The sequence below is a fragment of the Prinia subflava genome, chromosome 19 (genome assembly GCF_021018805.1).
Source record: "Prinia subflava isolate CZ2003 ecotype Zambia chromosome 19, Cam_Psub_1.2, whole genome shotgun sequence".
Lineage (NCBI taxonomy): Eukaryota > Metazoa > Chordata > Aves > Passeriformes > Cisticolidae > Prinia > Prinia subflava.
In genome coordinates this window covers 7,112,268-7,132,896 of record NC_086265.1, presented here as the reverse complement: position 1 = coordinate 7,132,896, position 20,629 = coordinate 7,112,268, and the positions used below count along the sequence as shown (strand labels likewise).

At 42.8% G+C, this 20,629-nt stretch overlaps 1 protein-coding gene across 4 annotated transcripts in view; it reads right to left on the bottom strand.

Annotated features, from left to right (window-relative positions):
• ARVCF (ARVCF delta catenin family member) overlaps positions 1-20,629 on the bottom strand; it is a 241,827-nt gene that overhangs the window by 80,182 nt on the left and 141,016 nt on the right. For 2 of the 4 annotated variants that reach the window (XM_063415691.1, XM_063415694.1), the window contains exons 2-3: positions 11,502-11,540; positions 3,897-4,055 (exon numbers count right to left, since the gene is read on the bottom strand). In XM_063415691.1, coding sequence (XP_063271761.1) covers positions 3,897-4,055; positions 11,502-11,540 — 198 coding nt within the window. The remainder of the gene's footprint in view (positions 1-3,896; positions 4,056-11,501; positions 11,541-20,629) is intronic. The other 2 variants (XM_063415693.1, XM_063415692.1) reach the window with 1 other exon arrangement.

The window sequence follows — 20,629 nt, the reverse complement described above, 5'->3', positions numbered from 1 at the left end:
CCAACTTCTGCTGAAATCCATTCCTGCTCTACTGCCTAATTCCTTTGAATTTCCAGCAAAGTTTGGGAGAGCTGCCTCTTGGGGTGCCTGGCTCCAGCACAAGCCAGAGTTTTGGTCACAAGCACTTTCTCCTCACAGGTGTCAGAAGTGGGAACAGCAGTTAATCACTGCTGGGAACGAGCTGGACTTGCTGAGTATTGGAAAGCTCCAAGAAAACGGATGGACTACAAATTAAACAACTTGTATACAGATTGATCTCACAGTTTGCTGTGATAAAGCATAATTTCAATGAGTAATAGTGACCTAAATCTCTTCAATCTTACGGCATTTCAAAGATAAAAGGTGCCTGGAAAAAAAAAAAGAGAACATTTACACAAACACACACACATCTAATTTGCTTTACTGAGTTCTCTTGAGCCACCTCCAACAGGCTCCCTTTAACACCTGGCACTGCTCCAGCCAGCAGCAAGAAGTGAAGTTTCTCCCCAAGGTGACTTTCACTGTTTTAGCTTGATAGGTATTTGGCTTCCAGAGATATTATAAAGTTGAAATGAAGTGTTATCTGCTACATCTTTTGTGCAATGAATGTTATGTAGGGACTTAGTATAACACTAAAAGAATAACAGGTAGGGAAAAATTACTCAGAGGTATCTCATTTTGAAAAGGCAGATGTTCTCTATTTAAAACATGTCAAATATTAAATTCTATTACGCCTTCTTCCTGCTTCACTGCTACAGGCATTTTCAAAGATGAGGGGAAAGCAAAGCAAAACTGTCAATGCATCTAGATTAAGGTTGTTTACTTAATACACTGTTGAAAAGAATAACCTCTATAAATTAGGGGTTTGAAACAACAGGGGAAGGAACAGAGAATACGGGAACAGCAGCATCCAGGAGCATTCACGTTTACAGCCTTTGCTGTGCTGCATTTCAGCAGGAAGAATTTCAGAGGCATTGCTCTCCAGCAAGCTAGAAATTCACACAATGTAGCAAAAATAAGTGACAATTTCGTTTTAAGAATCTAAAAATGCATACTAAATGGCATTAGGTTGACTAATCCCCACATAAGCTATCCAGCAAAGAAAGAATACATTTCAAAAACATCTCTGGTCTCTCTGGTTCTTAAAAAAACATGACCTGTGTTATTTACTCCGTCAGAGGAAGTATCTTATGCTGCCACTTTCTTTGCAAGACAGATATGCTGGAGATTGTGGCTGACACTGTCCAGCAGAGCCTTTAGTTATAGACACAACAAAACCAGGTTCTAAATCCTTCTTCAAAGGAGGCTGGAGCAAGCACAGAAATGTAGAGCATAAAAGGCTATGGCTCAGAGTAAAAAGAAAAGCTGTGCACAAACCTACTCCCCCTGAGCACAGTGTGACCATCTCAGCTTTACACACTGGATGAACTGAAGAGTTGAGAGATTCCCACCACAGGAAATGTTGCTCCTCTACAAGCACAGGTACCACACTGAATGCAAGGCCAGATTCATGTGAAGTTTTTTGGTTTGGAGGGGGGGATTTGTCATTTGTAATTTGAGTATCTTTAAATCTGTGAGAGAATAGGCAGAGACACAAAACTGCAGATTTTGGGCTCAACACCTTCTACTCCTGGCAAGCAGGATGGGCAGCAGCCCCATGGCTGCACCCCCATGGCAGGGATCTCCTCACCATCCTCCTCTGAGCAGCAAGGTCAGAATTCTGTCACTGCACAGACCTACCAGGAAAGTTAATTTTCTCTGTAAGGCTCTTACATATAGCATGAGCTATGAAAGCACTATGATGATACCTATTAGAAATGATTGTGTCAATGACAATTAACTCCAGGGCAATTAACTGGTGCTACTGAACCCCAGTGACACAGTTTTCATTTCCAGAGTCCCTACCAAAACAAAATCCAAGTTGAAGACCAAAGTGGTGTAAAAAAAACCTTGTAAAATCTGACCTCAGATTAGTGTCTAAGAGCTGTTAAATCCATGCCTTTTTATCACAGCAAGGAGAAATCAAAACAAAATCATTTCAGAGGCAACAACAACCCCAGCAAAGTCTCAGCACCTCGTCTCGCAGTCAGGGCTAAGCCAGGCTGTGCTTTGACATTTCACAATCACTTTTCTCAGCCGGGTTTTTAATATTTTTCTGTTGGTGTTTTAGCAATGGATTACTACGAAACAGCTCGGGGTAGTAGTTCAGCTGGAGTCAGTGGCATTATTTGAAGCAGCACAAATGGAGAGCAGGACACACATCCTACCCCCATCCTGGCCACACTTCAGTGCCTGCAGTGACCTACAGGAACACAGAAAGGCCTTGCTCTTTGAAATGCAACAGTAGCTCCAGGCTTGCTGTTTTTTTCAATTTTCCTTTCCCATATGCAGCTGCAATGCCTGTTTTGAAGCTGTCACTGTCCTTTACTGTGGGAAGATGGAAAAACAGGAGGTCCCTGACACAGAGGAGAAAATGGCACCTCTGAGGCTGTGACAGACACGCAGCTTTTATCAGTGCCACGACTATTTCAGACAAACTGCTTCACTCCATGTGCTCCTGTTATCTAGGTGAGGCGTGGCCTCACCTCTATTTTTACAGTCAGCTATAATCTTAGGCTCTTGCAGACCCCTGAAACTATGCACTACTATTAGTACATATAAAAAGGTGTCCAACCCCACTGTAATTTTATCACTTCCTTCCTGCAAATAACAGTTGTTGCTACCACTAGAAAGAAAATAGCATTTCTTTCATGTAAGCCACAAACTAAATACATTAGATTATTTGAAGAGCTAATAAAAATGTGGGGGCTTTTGTTTATCTGTTTTATTTTATTTAAAGACCTTAATCTCCTTCCAACAGTGAGAAAATAGGCCAGTTATATTTACCTCCTAACTAACTGCAACAACTATTAAACCAGACACTGAGTTTATTATAATGTGTACAGGCCCACTGACCTCAGGAAATCAACATTCATTTACTTCAACCTGAGGATCTGATGTCCTGAATAGATATCCTAGAGGACTGCAATTCTGGAACAGCAGTGAAAATAAACACTCATTTACACAGTGATCTCTCTCCCACTCCTTTTAACACACAAAGCAGTTGAACAATTCCCTCCCTTTTTTTTTTTAATCAGTCCTGTTTGGAAGTTTTTAAAAAGGGAATCACCCTTAATCTTTGTAACATTCCAGTGGCACTGAAATCATGCAAGGCAGCCATGAACACACAGCACCTCCTCAACAGAGATTGCAAAATTACCTTCTACAAGGAACAAAAAGATATCAGGAAAAATTAGTAAACACCTAAGGAAAGGAAAGGAAAAATTTGCAACACCTGTAATCCAGCCAAACCTGAGGTACAGTCACTTGAGAGCACACCCAGCTTTCCCCACGCATTAGGAGTAAGATTCCATTCACAAGGTTGTTGCAGATTTGAAATGCTCTGGTGTTATTTACATAGGCTGGTTCTTGTTCTAAAGGACAAATGCATAACCATATGATGTTATTATAGATTGTCACTAATTCGAGACACATTTTCCTCAGACAAGCCCTACCAACTCACCAATTTTTGTTTGCAGGGCAATGCTGTGAACGGCTTCAGTAGAATGAAGTGAATGTTACAAGAATAAGCAGCCTGAGAAGGGGTTCTGATGGTTTTGTTTGGTTAACCTGGATAATTTCTACTGCCCAGTTCACAGCTTCAGGAACAGCTGTATCAGCACAGCTGATAAGGAGCAATCTAGACACAGAGGTGAAACTGAAAAAGCCCTGAACTCAGCTCTGCTGGCAAACACAATGTTCAAAATCACCCAGGATCACAATAGCATGATTGTCATCACTCAGGCTGCTCCCTGCTATTTCTATTCCATGATTAGATGGCACTTTGCCATTTTCCTCAGTGGTTATTAACCTCTCACCTTGGTTTCAGTTCTCCTTGTGGTTCCATCCTCAGAAGTGACAATAGACACGTGGGAAGTGGGAGTGCCTGGGTCCTCCTCCACAGTAACTGTCTCTTCCACCATTTCTTGAGGCTCTTGCATCATTGCTATTGAAGTCTGGTTACTGGGGCTTTGTTCCTATAAAGAAGCAGGTAAAAAAATTAACTTCTCACTTCTACCATTATGGTATAACTATTCCACTGATTTCAGCTTTGATTGAAAAAAGCCACATTTTACCCAACAATTTGCAAGCAGAGATTCAGAGAAAGGAGTATTTGCTGTGTCAGACTGTGCTGGTATGACTGGGCTCAGTGCAGCAAACAGAAATCATGTGAAGCATCCATCCAGTACTTCATATTAACAGGCAACAGACTAACAGACAACTATCTTATATTTAAATCTGCTTTAAGCTTTCTCTTCAACGCCCAGCACAGGAGTGAGAGTTTTGTCTGCAGAAACATTATTTCAGTTCTGCAGTGAGCAGGCCCACTGGCTTTCAGAGCAGTTGATCTCACACACCACTGAAAGTTTCTTTTCAGTTAATAAAATAGACTCAGTTGGAGACCAGAAAAGGCTACAAAACATCAACACCTACAATTAAACAGACACCTTTCTCAAACTGCTCAAAGCAATGATAATATAAAAAAAATTAATGGCTAGAGATTAATTCAGTGAAATGCCCCCCTTCCTCATCTTCACTAAGTCCATAAGGTCTAACTGGCTACAAGCTTATTTAAAATTTGTAACAGATAGACAACATAATAAAATCTAAACAGAAGGAAGGGAGATCAAAGGCAGGTTCTCGCAGGGATACTGGTCAAAAAGAACACTGCTGCTGCCAGCACTGGCATCAGAATCTTCCTTTTTCTTATGCAATTGTGTCTTTCAGCACAGAAATCAGAGACGCTCCCTTTGGAAGATGAATGTCTTTCAGAAGTTTCCCAGCAAGAGGCCAATAAAGAACCAGCTTAACGCACTGAGAACTCAGACTTTTGCCCAGCATTCTGAATCCTCAGCCACGTGAAATGAAATGACAGACTGATCATTTCATTACGAGCCCCAAAGGTACCTGCCCACACAGGCTTTAAAGCCAAAGCAGGGCTTCTGTTGGCACATCCTGTCAGACACTCAGAGAATTTCCTTTATTAAGGACTAAGTACACACACACACGTATTTTTACACACGTATTTTAAAAACAAAAACCAGAAAATCCAAGAAGAATGACATAGAGCCCATAACTGCAAAGTGAACACACTTTCCTGAAAGAAAACTCTGGACAAATCCACTCTATCTCTTCACATCACAGAAAAATAAAAAAGAGTTGGGATGAAACTGTTGCAATAGAGGTGCACAGCCTCGTTACATAAAGGTTTAAATATTCTCCACGTGTGAACTGCTTCATCGCCAGGGAACTACAACACTACATTTTGTATCATTTAGAAAAATTGCATTTCAACCCAGTTATAGCCTTCGGATTTTCCCTTTTGCTGTGCCATGTTTTTTGCAGGCCCCCAGGGACCTTTTGCTGCTGATGTCTCTTTAAGGTCCACATTAATTCTTGCATGATCTATAATTTCTCTTTAAACAAGCTGAGATGCCCCTGTTCAGTTTTCCTTTATTTATAGCTGTATTCTGACCTTCTGGAACTCAGACTTCAGTTAGAAAGCTGCTCTCATTCTCAGGTAAGCACTAACATTAAGCAAGACCAAGAAAATAAGCGTCTGCCAATCACCTCAGTCAAAATGCAACACAGAGAGCTTTCAAAGCACCAGAAGTGATACAAGCAGGCACTACTTCCATTCCTATTGAAACCACAGCATAACTCAGGTTACAGAATCAATCAATGAGAATAAGGCTTCTGAAATCCTAAAGAAAATCACTCCTTCCAGTCTGCAGGACTCAAATCATTAATGGCAAATAACTTATGATACATGCTGAATTCTTTATGGTAGAGTTCAGATGTCACATCGTGTCTTCTGTGCATGGCCCAGAAGGGGAACTTGCTCAAGCCATAAATACATTATTCTCTTCACATTTTTCTTGAAGATACTGTGTTATAACTGCAGCTCCCTTTCTCACACCCCACAGTGAAGCCTTCCTCTGAAGAGAATAATTTACACAATACTGCAATACAGCAGAGACTCAGAACTTCTATTCATATTCACTCAACCAAACCTTACCAAGAACAAAGGAATCAGTTCCATGTACAGGGTTTTTGCACAATACCTTATCCCTGTAAACCTCACCACTGAATGCCAAAACTGCTTCAAGGTGGGCCCTGCTCACTCCTCTCACACATGTAGGTAACACAGAGCTCATCCACCACCTTCATTTCCAGCTGCACTTAAGGTGCTGGCATTTTTTTTGTTTCCCTCTAGACTTTATAGAGGCAGCTTCTGTTTTCTGATAATAAACCTGAGGAGATGGAAGGTGGAAAGAAATATTTTGTTCTTTGAGCTTTTGTAATACTTTTTCTTTATTAAAAAAAAATAGACAGTCTGCCTTTGTATTCAGACTGCCTGTGGGTAAAGGAAACCTTAAAAGCTGGGCACTTAAACATGAGCAAATTGCAAGCTAGAGCATATTGACTTTAAATGAGGCTTGTGCTGGGTTTTATCCTCTGGCTGCTTCTAAAACGAAGATTCAGGCAGATATGGTACAGAAATGCATTCCTACAAGAGAAAACTATTGTTTGCAAGAGACTGTCCAAGGCATTAGAAAGCCTAAAAGCTTGCAAAGTTCAAGGTAGGTATCTCAACACAGCCAGGCACCCAGTCAGCATCTACTGTGTCTTGCTTCTTACTGTGTGAGCTTCTGAGGACTGCAGCGAGCCAAGGGGACAGCCCGTCACTCAGCTCACCCCTGAACTGCCTCAGCCAGGTGGATCTTTGATCTCCAGACCCAGTACTTTCTCCACATTGCTTGGAGCTGTCACAAGCTAACATTAACGTAGAAGAGATGCAAAGGTTTTGTTATCTGTTTTTAGATGCCATCATTAAGGATTTTAGGTCATCACAAATTGCAGAAACTGGGACGCATTACCGCTTTCAACTGCTTCCTCTGTGCTCAGCTTGGAAGCCAGTATTTAGGACGCTCTCTTTTTGCTAAACACACCTCAGCATCTCGGATTCCAAACATTTGGCAGGTATGCCTAATTATCCAGAGTAAACCACAAGCTGCTGGATATGGCTGGAACATGACACTCCTAATGAATAATGCTACCAGTAGTTCCCAGCCTGCTAGAAGGAGGTTAATTCCAGTTCAAAACAACACATACTCATTTACCTTACTGGAGGCTTTCAAAGCAAAAGCAATAGGATTACAAAACACTACCAAATTATAAGAACAGATTCCAGTACAGTTATTGTATGTGGTGCCAGTAGTCATGACTCTTGTTTACTTTTTTGACACCAAATGAATCCTATCCTGTTAATTTGTACCTGCATCTCCAGTGGGCTTTGAAAAAGCCACGCTATTTAAAACGCAAAGCAACAATCAATTTACCTTTAGCCTGTAAAAGTTAAGTGCAGATGAAACAGCTAAAGACCTTGTAAAATAAGCAAGAAACATAAAATAACAGTAATTCTTGTTCTGTTAAAGAACGGTGATTTATCATTTAGGGCACATATCTCCTAGGGCTTATTTTGCATTAGAATACTACAGCTTCTGTAATCATCACCATTTCAATTCCTAGCATTGTATTTCCATCAAAGCAGCTATTTTATATCTGTTTTAATAAAAGAATAACCTCCCCCAGGAGGATCAGACATCCGACTTCAAGACAGTAAACAAAGTTCTTTATTCTCTGCCTATGGAACAATTTTAAACAGTCTGGAAATAACACAAAATTGCAGGAGATTATTATTTCACTAAAACAGCCACTCTTCAAGAATACTGAAATCATGTACATTGAATCTTCATTGTCCCCAAGATCTCCTTTGTTCTGAAGATTGCAGTGCAGGCTATTCCAGCCACTCCTTACTCCAGGCTACTGTCAGATACCAAATTTGAGGGCTTTTGCAAAGCACAAAGGCTGGATTCTACATCAGTGGACATACTTGTCCTCAGTCAACCCCAGCACAGACAAAGCTCAAGTGTATCAGCTCCTGTGAAACACATTGCAAGTCTGGGCATAATTAATGGCATTGGACAACAACGCTAATTGAATTAAATGTGGATTCTCTCTCCTCTGCTACTCTTTAAATTACTTGTTAAAGCTTCAATCTCTGCAAAGCATGAGATTATTTCTAAGTGTAAAGCAAGCAAACACCAGCTTTGTCGGAGTCGGGTCTCAGGCTGATGTTCTGCCCCATGGTCTCCTTCCCACTCAGGTCTGCACTTCCAGCTCAGTCATGTCCCTCAAGCTTTTATTTGCTGAAGGCATGTGGAGAAAGACAAAAGGCAAATCTGCATGAACACAACTGCTGAAAAAATCTGTACTGAGATCTGCATCAGACTGGGACACCAGAATGGAAGGAAATCACTGATGGAATTCGTTGAGCTTGGTGTATTTGAGGTAGACCTTCTAGTACAAGATCCAACTCCCCAGCACCTGAAGACTCTCACATCTGGTTATCAGATCCTCCTGCCTTGTCAGAGCACCCTTCCTTCACCAGTCTCAAGATCCCTGCTGTGCTCTCTGCCCTGATTTGTCCTGAGAGCTTTCCATGCATCTCAGCAGTGCGAGAGCTGGACTCCCCTCTGAGAGCTCATCACTGAGCCTGTGTCACCCGAGGGGCAGCAACACAGGAGACCCCACTCCTTTTAGTTTGTTCTTCAAATCCAGGTGAGCCCTCATACACTGCAGTACTTGCACTACTGCAATGCAGGGCACCTCCTGCAAGCACATGGAGACCTGAAGCCCAAGGACTGCCACAGGCTGTTTCCCGCAGTTCAAAAAACACAGCAAGGTCCAAGTCTTCAGCACCAGAGCAAAGGCATGCAGCCAGACCTACCCAAATTCTTCATTTGGGGGAAACACTGTCCCAAAACTGGGATCAAACAATGGCACATTCAAGCAAGATGACTCTAAATCAACAAAAAGCATATGGACCAGCATGTACTGAAACCCAGGCAGCATATGATGCTGGAAGGAGAGTCTGCAATACAGACAATGACTTCAATATGGGAATACATAAATATCTACTTTGCTACAGATAAACTAATCTCCATTTAGTAAACCTACTTGTTTTCTCATGTGAAATAAAATGTGGGGTTTATATATATAAATATATATTTATGTATATGTATGTATACAATGGATTCAGTGAACCTGAATGTGAATCCAAACACATCAACCTATGAGAAAGCTTCAGCTCTGCTAGAGCTCTGACAAGCTCTACCCTAAGGCTGGCCAGTTCAGAACAGAAGGGAAATGTTAGCCCCAAATGAAAGCAGGCTGTCCTGGCACAGGGTACCAGAATGAACTCAGCCCCACACCACAATGCACTAACTGTTTCCTGAACACTTACACACTTCCTTTGTCCTTCAGAAACACACACGACAAGCAACGAACAAATAATGCCAAGAGCTGTTAAAGCACCAAGGTTAAAAGGAACATTTCAGCGACTGGAGAAAACCCTTAACTACAGGAGTTCTGAAAAGCCACAAAGACGAGCGAGTCTTTTTGGAAGCAGGCATGGTAATTCACCCTTAGAAGGCATCACACCTTTGAGGGAGAGCAAGAGGCAGAGGTGAAGGAGAAGGAATCAACCCCCAGACAAGGCCTGGAGTAGCAACATTCATCCCTCAAGTACAGCAGGACACAGTGGGGTTCTGTTCAGCCACGCGGTAGCTGCCCATCACCGGGGAAATGCAGAGCCTGCCCAACGGTCAACAAAGAGGCCTTTTATGCTATTTTAAACAATCTGAAGTGTCTCAGTTAATGGAAGACCGGGCAATTGGCCCTCAACTATTTCTAATTGACTGGAATGATGGATGAAGCTAAAGGGAAAGCTGACCCACTGAACTTTTTCGTACAAAGCTAGGAAACTCAAGGAGATTGTAAACAGTTTATAAGAAGGAGAAGTGGGAGAGGCAGAACCCCAGGGGCTTTGCTCCTCTCAACCTGCTGTTGTTTCAGACCAAGGAAAACAAAGAGCTTCAACTCTGAGCAACAAACAAAAAATACATGGGAAGGCCTAAACAAATAGGGTATTTTTCCCATGCTCTCCTCCCCTTTCTCCAGGAGCTGTTTAGCTCTGCCATGCAAGCTGGTCCTCTGAATCAGAAAGGGCAATTTGTCATTCTGACAAGGTGTCTCTCAGGGCTCTCTATTGCCTTGCCCTGCTTTTCAGATTGACTGGGTGTTAACCAAGAATGTCAAGACATTACATCTCCATCAACTTCAACAGATGTGATGATATATACTTAAAACTTACATGTTAATCAGTGCCACTACATTAAGGTAATGCTCAGGAAACCACACATGCCCCCTGATTTTCTGAGCAAAACCATCACTAGCAGCTTTGCACTGCAAAGGGCAAGAGCGCTGTGATGTGACAGAGCTGTCTGCTCACCTCAACAGCTCCTGGCAAGGAAGGCTGAGGATATGCAACTTCCAGATGGGCAAATGGATGAGTAATAGGTTCAAATTCACACCATCTAACTTTAGGCAGCTTAGCAAGGTATCTAACTGCAGGACAACTTAATTATTTCTTGTTAGTCAAAATGAAGAGTAGGAGCCTCAGAGAACAGATCTTCCACAGACTAAATTACTTCTTTGGACATATCCAGCTCTTGCCATTGATTCTGCAGGGAAATTATATCAAGTGCTTCAAGACAGCATTAAAGCTGGAGAACAAATCCAGGCCTCAAAGCCACAGTGTAAGAATTCTGTGTAGAACCCAGAACAGAACAAGGGCATCACAAGTCAATACTCAGTCCCTTAGTCACAAGCCCTTTTTCTCCCAGTAGTTCAGCAAGATCAAGTAGTAAAATGGAAGCATAAGTCTTTATTTGTCATATGAAAATAATAAAGGACCTCCCTCCCAAACCAAAACAACAAACAAAAAATCCCCCCAAAACAACGCAACAAACAAAATAACTCCAAAAAAAAGAAAGAGCACCTGGCACACAGAGCTCTCCTTCCCTTAACTGTCGACAGCATGGCCAGTGTTTATCTGGACCAGTAGTATCTGGCCAGTGTTTAGCCTGCCCAGTAGGAAACTGAGCAGGAAATGACTGTTTCTCACCAAGATTTGTACAGAGAGTTCACTGCAATTTGCCAAACTACCTCCCAAAGACAAATACAATGTCAATCTGCATGCCTAATCCTTGACCAAACCCAAAACGGATTTCATTTGCTTCGTCTCTGGAGTCTTTCAGATGAACTAATCAAGGCTAAATTAGGGAGATTTTTAGTGGGATGAGGTTATATCGTGGATTATAATTTTCCACCAAGTTTTTTCCTTCAGTTCCACCTGCTGCCTCTACAGCACTGGCATTAAGGATGGTGTGGGCTGACTAATTTTACATTCCTTTCTGCAAGACAAGCATTCAGATTTCCTTTCTTCTAGGCCTCACAGTCTGGATCACAAATTAAACAGATGCATTTAGTACTAGGTATCAAGTCCACAAACTTACATGCACATGGGAGTCAGAAGTACAAGCTAGGTCCTTCATCTAAAACAAAAAAAACAACCATCAGTTTGGAGGTGAGAGCAGAAAGGTTCTTTGTGCAGTCTGTGTCCCAGACTACCCCAGCCACCTTCACACATCATTAGTGAGTTAAACCAAAGCTGCCAGACACAGCCAGTTCTGGGCTAACACACACACGCCTACGTGCACAGCCACAGAACCACCTTAGAGAATTGCTTTTAACTTCAAGGCAGATGTAAACCATCTCTGCATTCTTTGAACTAGGACCAAGGCTGGAGTATTATTTGAGTGTCCTAGGAGCCATATCAGATCAGTGTTAAATTTAACTCATCTCCTCATCCACCCACAATCTTGCTGGTGAATCTTGATGTGAACTACGCAACAAAAATGCTTTTTGTGGAAAAAACACAGAACACAAAAAGCAAAAAAATCCAATATACAACAACAACAAAAGCTTTTCTAATCCTGAGGGAAACAGAACAAACAGACCACCAATGATTTTTTAAGCTTGCACTCCAAGAAAGCTGCCCCTTAAAAAAAATTACTTCTCATTCTTAGGGAATACAAAGCACTTGAGAATAAATCCAATGACCTGTCTGACAAAGACTGCGCCTGCAGTGTCTCCCACTGTTCAGCCCCAGAGCAGGCCTGCCTGGCAGTGAGGCAGCAGCACTGTGTGAGTCCGAACAGCTCCCCAGGAGATCACCTCTGAGAAATGACACACTGCTCCTTCCCTCTGCACCTCACCCCCTGCAGCCCCCAGCGAAGGCCATGGTCTGAACAGAGCACAGCAGGAAGGTGTGAACAGCCTCTGACACAGCCTGGCTCCCACTGCTGCCACCCCAGACAGCAGAAAAGGGACAGCAGGAAAGGAACTGTGCAGGAGGTCTCTGCATGGATACGAGTCCATTGGAACACCAAAAAACACAAACAAGTCAACAAAGCCAAAGGCTGCTCCAACTGCTGTAAATCTTCCAAATGGAAGAGATTCCAGCAGAAAGACAATTTTCCCAAGTGCAAGGCAGTTACTGTGCTATTTCAACTACCCAAGAGAGTTCACCAACGGCTTTTTGTTTGGTAGTCTGTTTATTTCACACATTTTCTGTTTATTCCCTAAGACTGACCTTATAACCCCTACTTGTACAGGGCCAGCCCTCCCACACTGCTAAGAGAGCAAGTGCCCATGCTAAGCTCCTGTTAAACTAGCAATAAGCAGTATGGAAAGGAAAAAAAAAGGAAAAACAAAAGATGAAAGTGAGCACTTGGATATGAAGAAAAATGCTGAGTAAGAACCTGTTCAGTTCTCATATCCACAGCTGTGGAAGGACGTGGATGCACTGCAGTGGGCTCAGAGCAGTCAGAGAACAGCATCAGAGGTCTCTCCTCCACGCCTAAGGTCTGAGCTATTAACCTCAGAAGAAGGTCAAGGAGTGATGTGATTACAGGTCAAGTGCTTAAAGGTATAATGGAAAGCTGATGGAGAACCCTTCAGAGAAAAAGGTTTAAGCAGTGCCAGTGTCTGTGATGAAGACTGACAAGACACACACACATTCAATTTTAAGACAATGAGTGTGAGTTGTGCAAGTAAAGAAACACATGGTACAATTTTGCTACTTAACAGGTTGGACCTAATTTTTAAGAAACACGTTTCTATTTACTCATATATCTGATAATGAAGAGGTGCTCACGTGTATGCACACAACTGCTCTTGCTCGACTGCTACAACACTCTGAAGATTTTTCAGGCTAAGAATAAATTATTTAAAGTTTGTGAAGGAATTCTCCATCCCCCCAAGCCTGCCCTCAGCAAAGTACACTTAAATGCAATACAGAGATTTTTGTCAGCCAGAGAAGGGGCTAATGATGCCTGTTCATCTTCTGGCCTAAGGAGTTCCCTCTCCTCCCACCACTGGGCCCTTCTCAGCTGTCAAGCAGCACTTCAGGTAAGGCCAAACTGCAAACCAGAGCAGTGTGTCAAACGAGAAACCACCAGGGCCCAGGAAGGACTGTCTGTCCCGTTCCCCAGCCTTTGCTGTCCACAGCACAGCTCCCAAAAACCTGCAGTGCCAGCACAACTGAAACAGCTGTGGGACAGCAGGAACCAGCAACTGAAGGGGAAAAGAGACCAGCACCATTTATCCAGGCACTGTCACCTACAAAATTAATGGGAAACCACTGGCTGCATTCAGTTTATAGTAAGAGCACTCAGTATTGACAGTCAGGCCACTCAGCCAGGACTGCTATTACTGCATGACGAGCATGAGTCTCGAAAAGGAAAAAGTCATTTAAGCTAAGGTGGAAGTCACTTGCCCAGAGGTAAATACCTTCACCAGCAAAGTAAAATAGCTCTCAGTTTCTTAGTTAAACGTGTATGGCTTTTTCCATTTGTCATCAACTCTGGCTAATGGTTCCACATACTTGCTGGAAATAGGCATCTTTCTCTGACCACTCACTCCTCCTGGCACTGTGTATACAGTCAGCCCTTCTACATTAACACACCGGAACTGTAAAATCCTATCACGTTTGCCAAGCACTCAATTATTTACATAGGACCCTTTTCATTATTTTTTCTGATATGCTTTTGTTTGGGTCTTCACAATGGAATTCAAATAGGATGAAGACTAAGACAAGATGCAGCCCGAGAGTCAGCAGTCTAAATCACTTTTAAGCAGGTTCTTGGAGAGCTTTTGAGAGAGCCATCTCCCAATTAAACTCACAGAGAGAAAAACTAGAGATCAGGATGAAATTAAGGACTTGCTATTAACGACATCAGTCAGAAAACTAAACTACGCTCTGAGGGCTGCACTTCTCTGCAGTTGGCAAGACAAACTGCTTGAACCTAAGGACAGGACAGCTGCATTTCCCTCCCACTCCTTGCTGTGGTTTTATGCCAGAAAAGAGAATCTTTAATTTTTCCAGAGAAGCTCTGCCAAACTGCAGCTAGGACATGGTCTGTTAGAAAACTCCAAGGCAGCTTGCTCACACGCTGGCCAGAACCTCTCAAAGTGCCTAAATCCCTACATGCACGCTGGCAGCAGTGACTGCCTCCCTTTCACACAAATGATCCTCCTGTGTTAGACTCCTTTTGTAAATCAGGCCTGCACAGGGCATGACATTTTCACCTCTTCTGGCAGAATATGCAGCACCCAGGTACCAGTCTTGACTTCTCTCCCTTACAGGCTTTCCTATGACCCACCTCCACCACTAAAATTTTGGCAGAAATAAACCAAAGTCTTCCATAAAGCATTAGCTGTCCTGGGATCATTTACACACACGGCTGTCTTTCCCAGAGTTCTAATGAAGCTGTTTTATTTTTCTCCCAATTCTTCACAAGGAATCAAAGATAAACAGTCACCCCACCCACCTTTTTTAAACAGTAAGACAGACTCAATCACTACAAATTTAGCAGCAGCAAGTCCACCACCCACTATGAACACTGCCATAAACACTGCTCCTGCCTCCAGGACTCACCCCGAGCACAGCACTGGGGATATTCTCAGAAGGACACACCAGCAGGGTTCATCCTACTTTGGTTTTTCAGCTTGTGAGCTTATTTTTTTCCCCAAGAGAAAGCGAGTGTCTTATAATTCCTTCCCAGAGTCTCCAGCAGCAAAAACATCTCCAAAAAGCTGCTGCTAAACCCACAAGTCTGGTTTGCTGACCTGGACTAACCCATCATTCAATTACATTAACAAATAAGTTAATCTGACAGAAATCCGTAATGTTCTACATCTCAACTTGCTAAATCAGGAGTACAACAGTTAGGAACAGATAAACATATGCATAAAAGAGTTTGGCAAACAGTTGCAAAAAGCAATGCTGGAGCCTGAAGAACACCAGAAAAAGATGAGTAGAGAGAAAGGCATTACAAAATGCATGAGTCTATCCAGGGAGGCCAAACCAAACAATAAAGCACATCAGGGAAAGGGGAGGACAGATAAAAATGAGAAGAGACAGAACCCATAAATGAGAGGAGTGTCATGTGGAAGCCAAATCAGTGGCTTTCACATGAAAAAGAAGTGGCAGGAAAAGAGGAAGGGGAAGTATGAAAGAAATATTTCAGTTTTTAATTCCATCCTGTTAACACTGCTTTCGTTCACCGTATAAATCTTTTGGCGAACAGTAGCTCCCTCCACACAAGGCAGTATATTAAGAGTCTTTATTAAGGCTTTCCAAACACCATAATGTCACTCTTTGGCTTTTTATGTGGTTTGCCTAGACTATGTTTTTGTTGCTAAGCTCTCATTAGATGTGTATCTTGTACTGACAGGGAAGAGATTATAAAATACAAGAAACCTGAGCACAAGCCCAGTGTTTGATTTGACACGAGTGAACACTCCCAGGCAACAGCACGATGCCTTGTGTGTGACTTGGGGGTACTTCTGTATCTGCTCAGCATGAACAGAACGGGTCTGAACTGTCCCACAGTGGCATGTGAGCAATTAATTTGGGAAGTACAGAAAGGGGAGGCGAGCTCAGCTCCAGATGTATCACAACCCATCTCCCACAGCAGAAGCTCCTGTGCCAAGGCCAGCACTTCCAGCCCCCAGGCAGAACAGCTCATGGCTCTGGCAGAGGACTGAGGACTGGGAGGAGAACACTGCTCCAAGCCACGAATACCAGAGAAGCACAAGAGCAACACACCGCAAGGATGGAGCCAAATTAATAAATCTTGCTTACAAGGGATGACAGCATGTCAGGAAGAGCAAATGTACCCAGCTAGCTACCCGGGTGGAAGACAAAGATATCCATCCTGAACAGCAAATTGTGTCCAACACCATGAACACTTCACACCCCACAGGCAGAAGGCTAGCCTGATTCTACACTTAATTCAATTATCTATGTCAACAGTGACCAAACATATCAGCATTTACAGCCTCCCACCATTTATCAGTTCACACACGCAGAAATTAAACTGACTCCTGAACAAGGAATCATCAGCAAGTCTGATCACAGAAAAAAAACACAGAAAACTATTTTTGCTGAGAAGTTCAAACTGAGCACAGCTCCATTTGGAAAATGACATGAAACCAAAGGAAAACCACATCATTCACTTAACAAAAGTAACCAAATGTATTATAACAGGCTGGTAATACATATCTAAAATGTGTCTAGAAGCCCAGAAAATAGACCAGATAATGTGCTCTATATACCCTCAGCAGCAGACGTTACAGCTATTCTTAATCCTAGCTTTGTGAATCTGGTAGACATAATTCATTGTGCTTTTGGATCCACAATATTTTGCAAAGCACTGCAGTTTGCTGGCTTACAAACATGCCCTGCCAGCTCACTGGGTAGAAAGATTTCTGCTGACTTCTCCTACCATTTCAGTTGCATTCATCAGGGATTAGTATTTTTCCCTGCTAAGGATACAGGCTGCAAGTACCAGGTAGGAAAGGTGACATATGTGGCTGGAAAAGACTGGTAACATTTTGGTAGGTGATATATACACACAGTGAATGAGAACTAAAGGGGCACTTGACTATTTCCTCCATGAAGTTCAAGTAGCATATTTAAATTTCAAATGCTTTAGAAATTTCACTTCTTTTTTTAAAGATATAATTGATAAATTTTTTTCATCATGCATTTTATACCCATAACTTCTCTAAGAGGAAGTGAGATCATCAGAGAAGTCTCTGTATTCTTAACAGACTTTCATGAAAAAATTTCTCCTCTTCACAACTTCACACTTGCACATGTACCACAAGAAATAAACCCATTTTTTATGGAGAGTATTTCATGTAATGTTAAGAACCTAAGAAACTATAAAGGTAGACTAACAAGCACTTCTGATCCAGTCCTCTACTGATAAGGTCACACCTCAGCACTCTGCCCATTCTAAAGCACTGCTGTATTTTGCAATGGAGGTGGTTTTCCATCATAGGGATTTGCACTCCCATAGTCGATTTCTGTCTTTATACTCAGCAGAAAGAGAAGCAAATTCCAATACAAGTCTGTATAATGAATCTAATGGAATTTTATAGCATTAAAATGGCAACTTCAGAACAATCACTGAGTGAGCTGCTTCAGGTACATTACCTTCACACCTGCAGCAATCCCACAGCAGAAGAAAGTATCAGTGAAAATAATTTCTTACGATATTATGCAGCATTTTGCAGTTTGAGCAGTCAAGCAAGTTCAAATGGTCAGCAGCACAAAGCTTTTGTAAACCATTTGGATCTTGTTTCTCCTAAGGAAGTTTTACAAGAGTTCATTATCAGGAGCAGGTGGAGAGATGTTAAAGTCTCCATCCTCAATGACCATGCTCCAGCACAAGTGTTCACCGTTCTTACCCTGGGGCAATATGAACGTGATATGCAATATGACAGAACAATGGATTTACTTCTTCAAGAACACCAGTCTGTGGAGGTTTGGAAGCCAGGTGAGCTGCCTGCAGTGTGTATTGACTATGCAGCCTATCCTGCCCAGGCAGTGCAGGGCCACAGAGGGATGCAAACAGCTGCACACTGGGAGAGGAAGGCTCTGCAACGCCCTGTGCACTCCACAGCAGCTCTGCTCTGCAGGGGTACATCTGTGCCTCAGGACACACTGAGCTGGGTCAGACTGATCACTCCACACGCACACACGGATGAAGGCAGCTCCAAACAAAGACCTCACGCTGCCAGGAGCTGGCTGGGCGCAGCTCCGCGTCACGGGGCCGGGCTGGGGACCGGCGCGTGCTGACATCACTGATGTGTGAGAGTGCTGGTGGCTGACACACAGCCCCAGCATCAGCTGCAGTCTGCCCTCCCAAAGCCTGGCAGCAACAGGCTGGAGAAGGCACTCCCCAGCCCATCAAGAAATAACAAGTGACAATTCAGGAAAGCGTGTTTGCTATCCATTCATGCATGCAAGCAATCTCGGGCCAAACAGTGGATGTGCTAAAAGGTTTTCCCCAGAGGAAATGTGTTTATTAATTAATATCTACTGAATTAATTGGTTCCCCATATGCTCTGCTGTGCTTCTAAAACTGGAGTCCTGATGTTGTTACTGAAAGGTGTCAGGAGTGGTGACTGCACAGGAGGTTCAACACAACACTTCAGTCAATCTGAAAAACCAATGTTTTGTATGTTTTTGTATTCATCAAATTCACAGTGTATCCACCTATGGCAGAAGACACAGAAAAGGCATTTAAAATCTCCAATCCATAGTGATTTTTTAAAAACCAACACATGCTCTTACCTCAACCACAAGTGTGGGATACAAGAAGCACAGTAGGAAGTGCTGCTCTGAGGCCATCAACTCAACTCTTGGCCCCTCACCCGCATTAACCCTGGTTGCTCCTTTCACACACCATTACATTCCTTACACCAATCTGTTCCTAGCAACTGCTGCCACTACTACCAAACCAACCTTTACATCCACCACATCCTCTCCCTCTCATCAGTGCACAAGAGGTATTTTTGTATTCTGACTACACCTGGCACAACTCTGTGCAGTGACATCATTTTTCTAATGCTATCAATCTCTCAATGAGATACTTTATTCATCACATGTCAGTGTCAGCTGGCAGGGCACACAGCTCCTGCCATTCCTGGTACTCCAGCACCAGTCTCTCTGTGTAAGCTCAGACATTAGCAGCAGAGGGGAGAGAGCAGTCCTGCCAACTCCCTCCTGTAAGCACACACCAGCACAGGTTGTGCATCCTCACCCCAGACACACAATTTACTCTCCAAGACCTTCCTCCTCCATGGCAATGCCACCTCTCCTAAACCAGAAAACCCTTTGGCAGAGTAGGGGAGAACAAGCACTCATTATGGCAGCCTCTCTAGTAGATTTAGAAATCTTTGATGTTTATTTAGTCCAGGTCTCCAATTTCAGCATTCTCTCACGAATGCAACACCCACTTAGTCCAATTCAGAAACCTGAATATCAACAACTATAATTACCACACCCAGTGGTGAACTCAGACTGCAGCAACAGCATCCCTGACACAGACACTGCTGGTCACCCTGGCTCCCTTTCAGAAACAGTCTGAAGTTGATGTCTAGAGTAGAAAAGGAGTGTCTCAGCTCTGTTAAAATACTGTGTCCCAAGACTTTATCATTGTACCACCACTACAACACACTGCTTACTGCAAGCTGGACAGGCCCAAGGGCCAGGCATGTGACATGATTCAGGCACACTGCCCTCACAGCATCAGAAGGGTCTCAGGTGCAGCCTTAGTGCCTTTATTTAATTCCATATGGCCTGTGCTCAGCCTGCAGTAGAAGAAGGAGAGAGCAGTCCTTCAACCACCCTCTTGTAAACACGTTAGCACAAGCTTGAATTTCTTCAGCTTAAAACCTCAAGAAAATGAAGCTGAAGACAGGCTAACTGTAGAACTTCAGAGTCAATTGTCCTGCAGGAAATAGTTAAAGCACATCACAAAAGAAACATTTATCAATATAAACAGGTGTGATAGTGATGTGCTCAAAACACCTTCCTACAGAAGAAGATGGTCATTCTTACTCGGTCATGTTGGTAAGAGGCTGCAGAGAGGCATAAAGTCGTATTCCTAAATCAGAGACCTTGTTAATAGTTTCTTTACAAGTACATAGTAAGTAGAACAAAAATTAAAGCTACCTTCAGACAATAACATCTTCTGTAAGGCAAGCTTCAAACAGAGTCAGCAGGATCTGTGCTACCTGTCTGGCAAACATATTTTCACTTGATAATGGGCAGGTGACAAGCAAGACTTTAGAAGTGACCTGTATAAAACATTAGTGTACAACACAGTGGTTAGAACACTGCAAATTGAAAAGGTGGGATGACTCCTCCTGTCTGGGAGAGCTGTTTCTGGAAGATTTGCAACATGCCACATGGCACCAGGTACAGCACTTCATCTTTCCAAGAGATGGCAAATCTCTCTAAAAGCAATGAACTGCTCCTCTTTAATTCAGTGTATTGGCCCCACCCAGTGATTAAGTCCTTTGACAGCTAATTTAGGAGGATGTATTTCTCTTCCAGATGCTAGTAAAAGGCATACAACAGCAAAAAATGGTAAATGTTCATTTTCCAGCCACTCTGATACAGGACAAAGCTACAGAAAGGATTTGGAGTAGCACTAACTACCCACAACATCCCACCAGCATAACCTCAATAACCCCCTGAGTACAGACTGAGCTGTTCCTC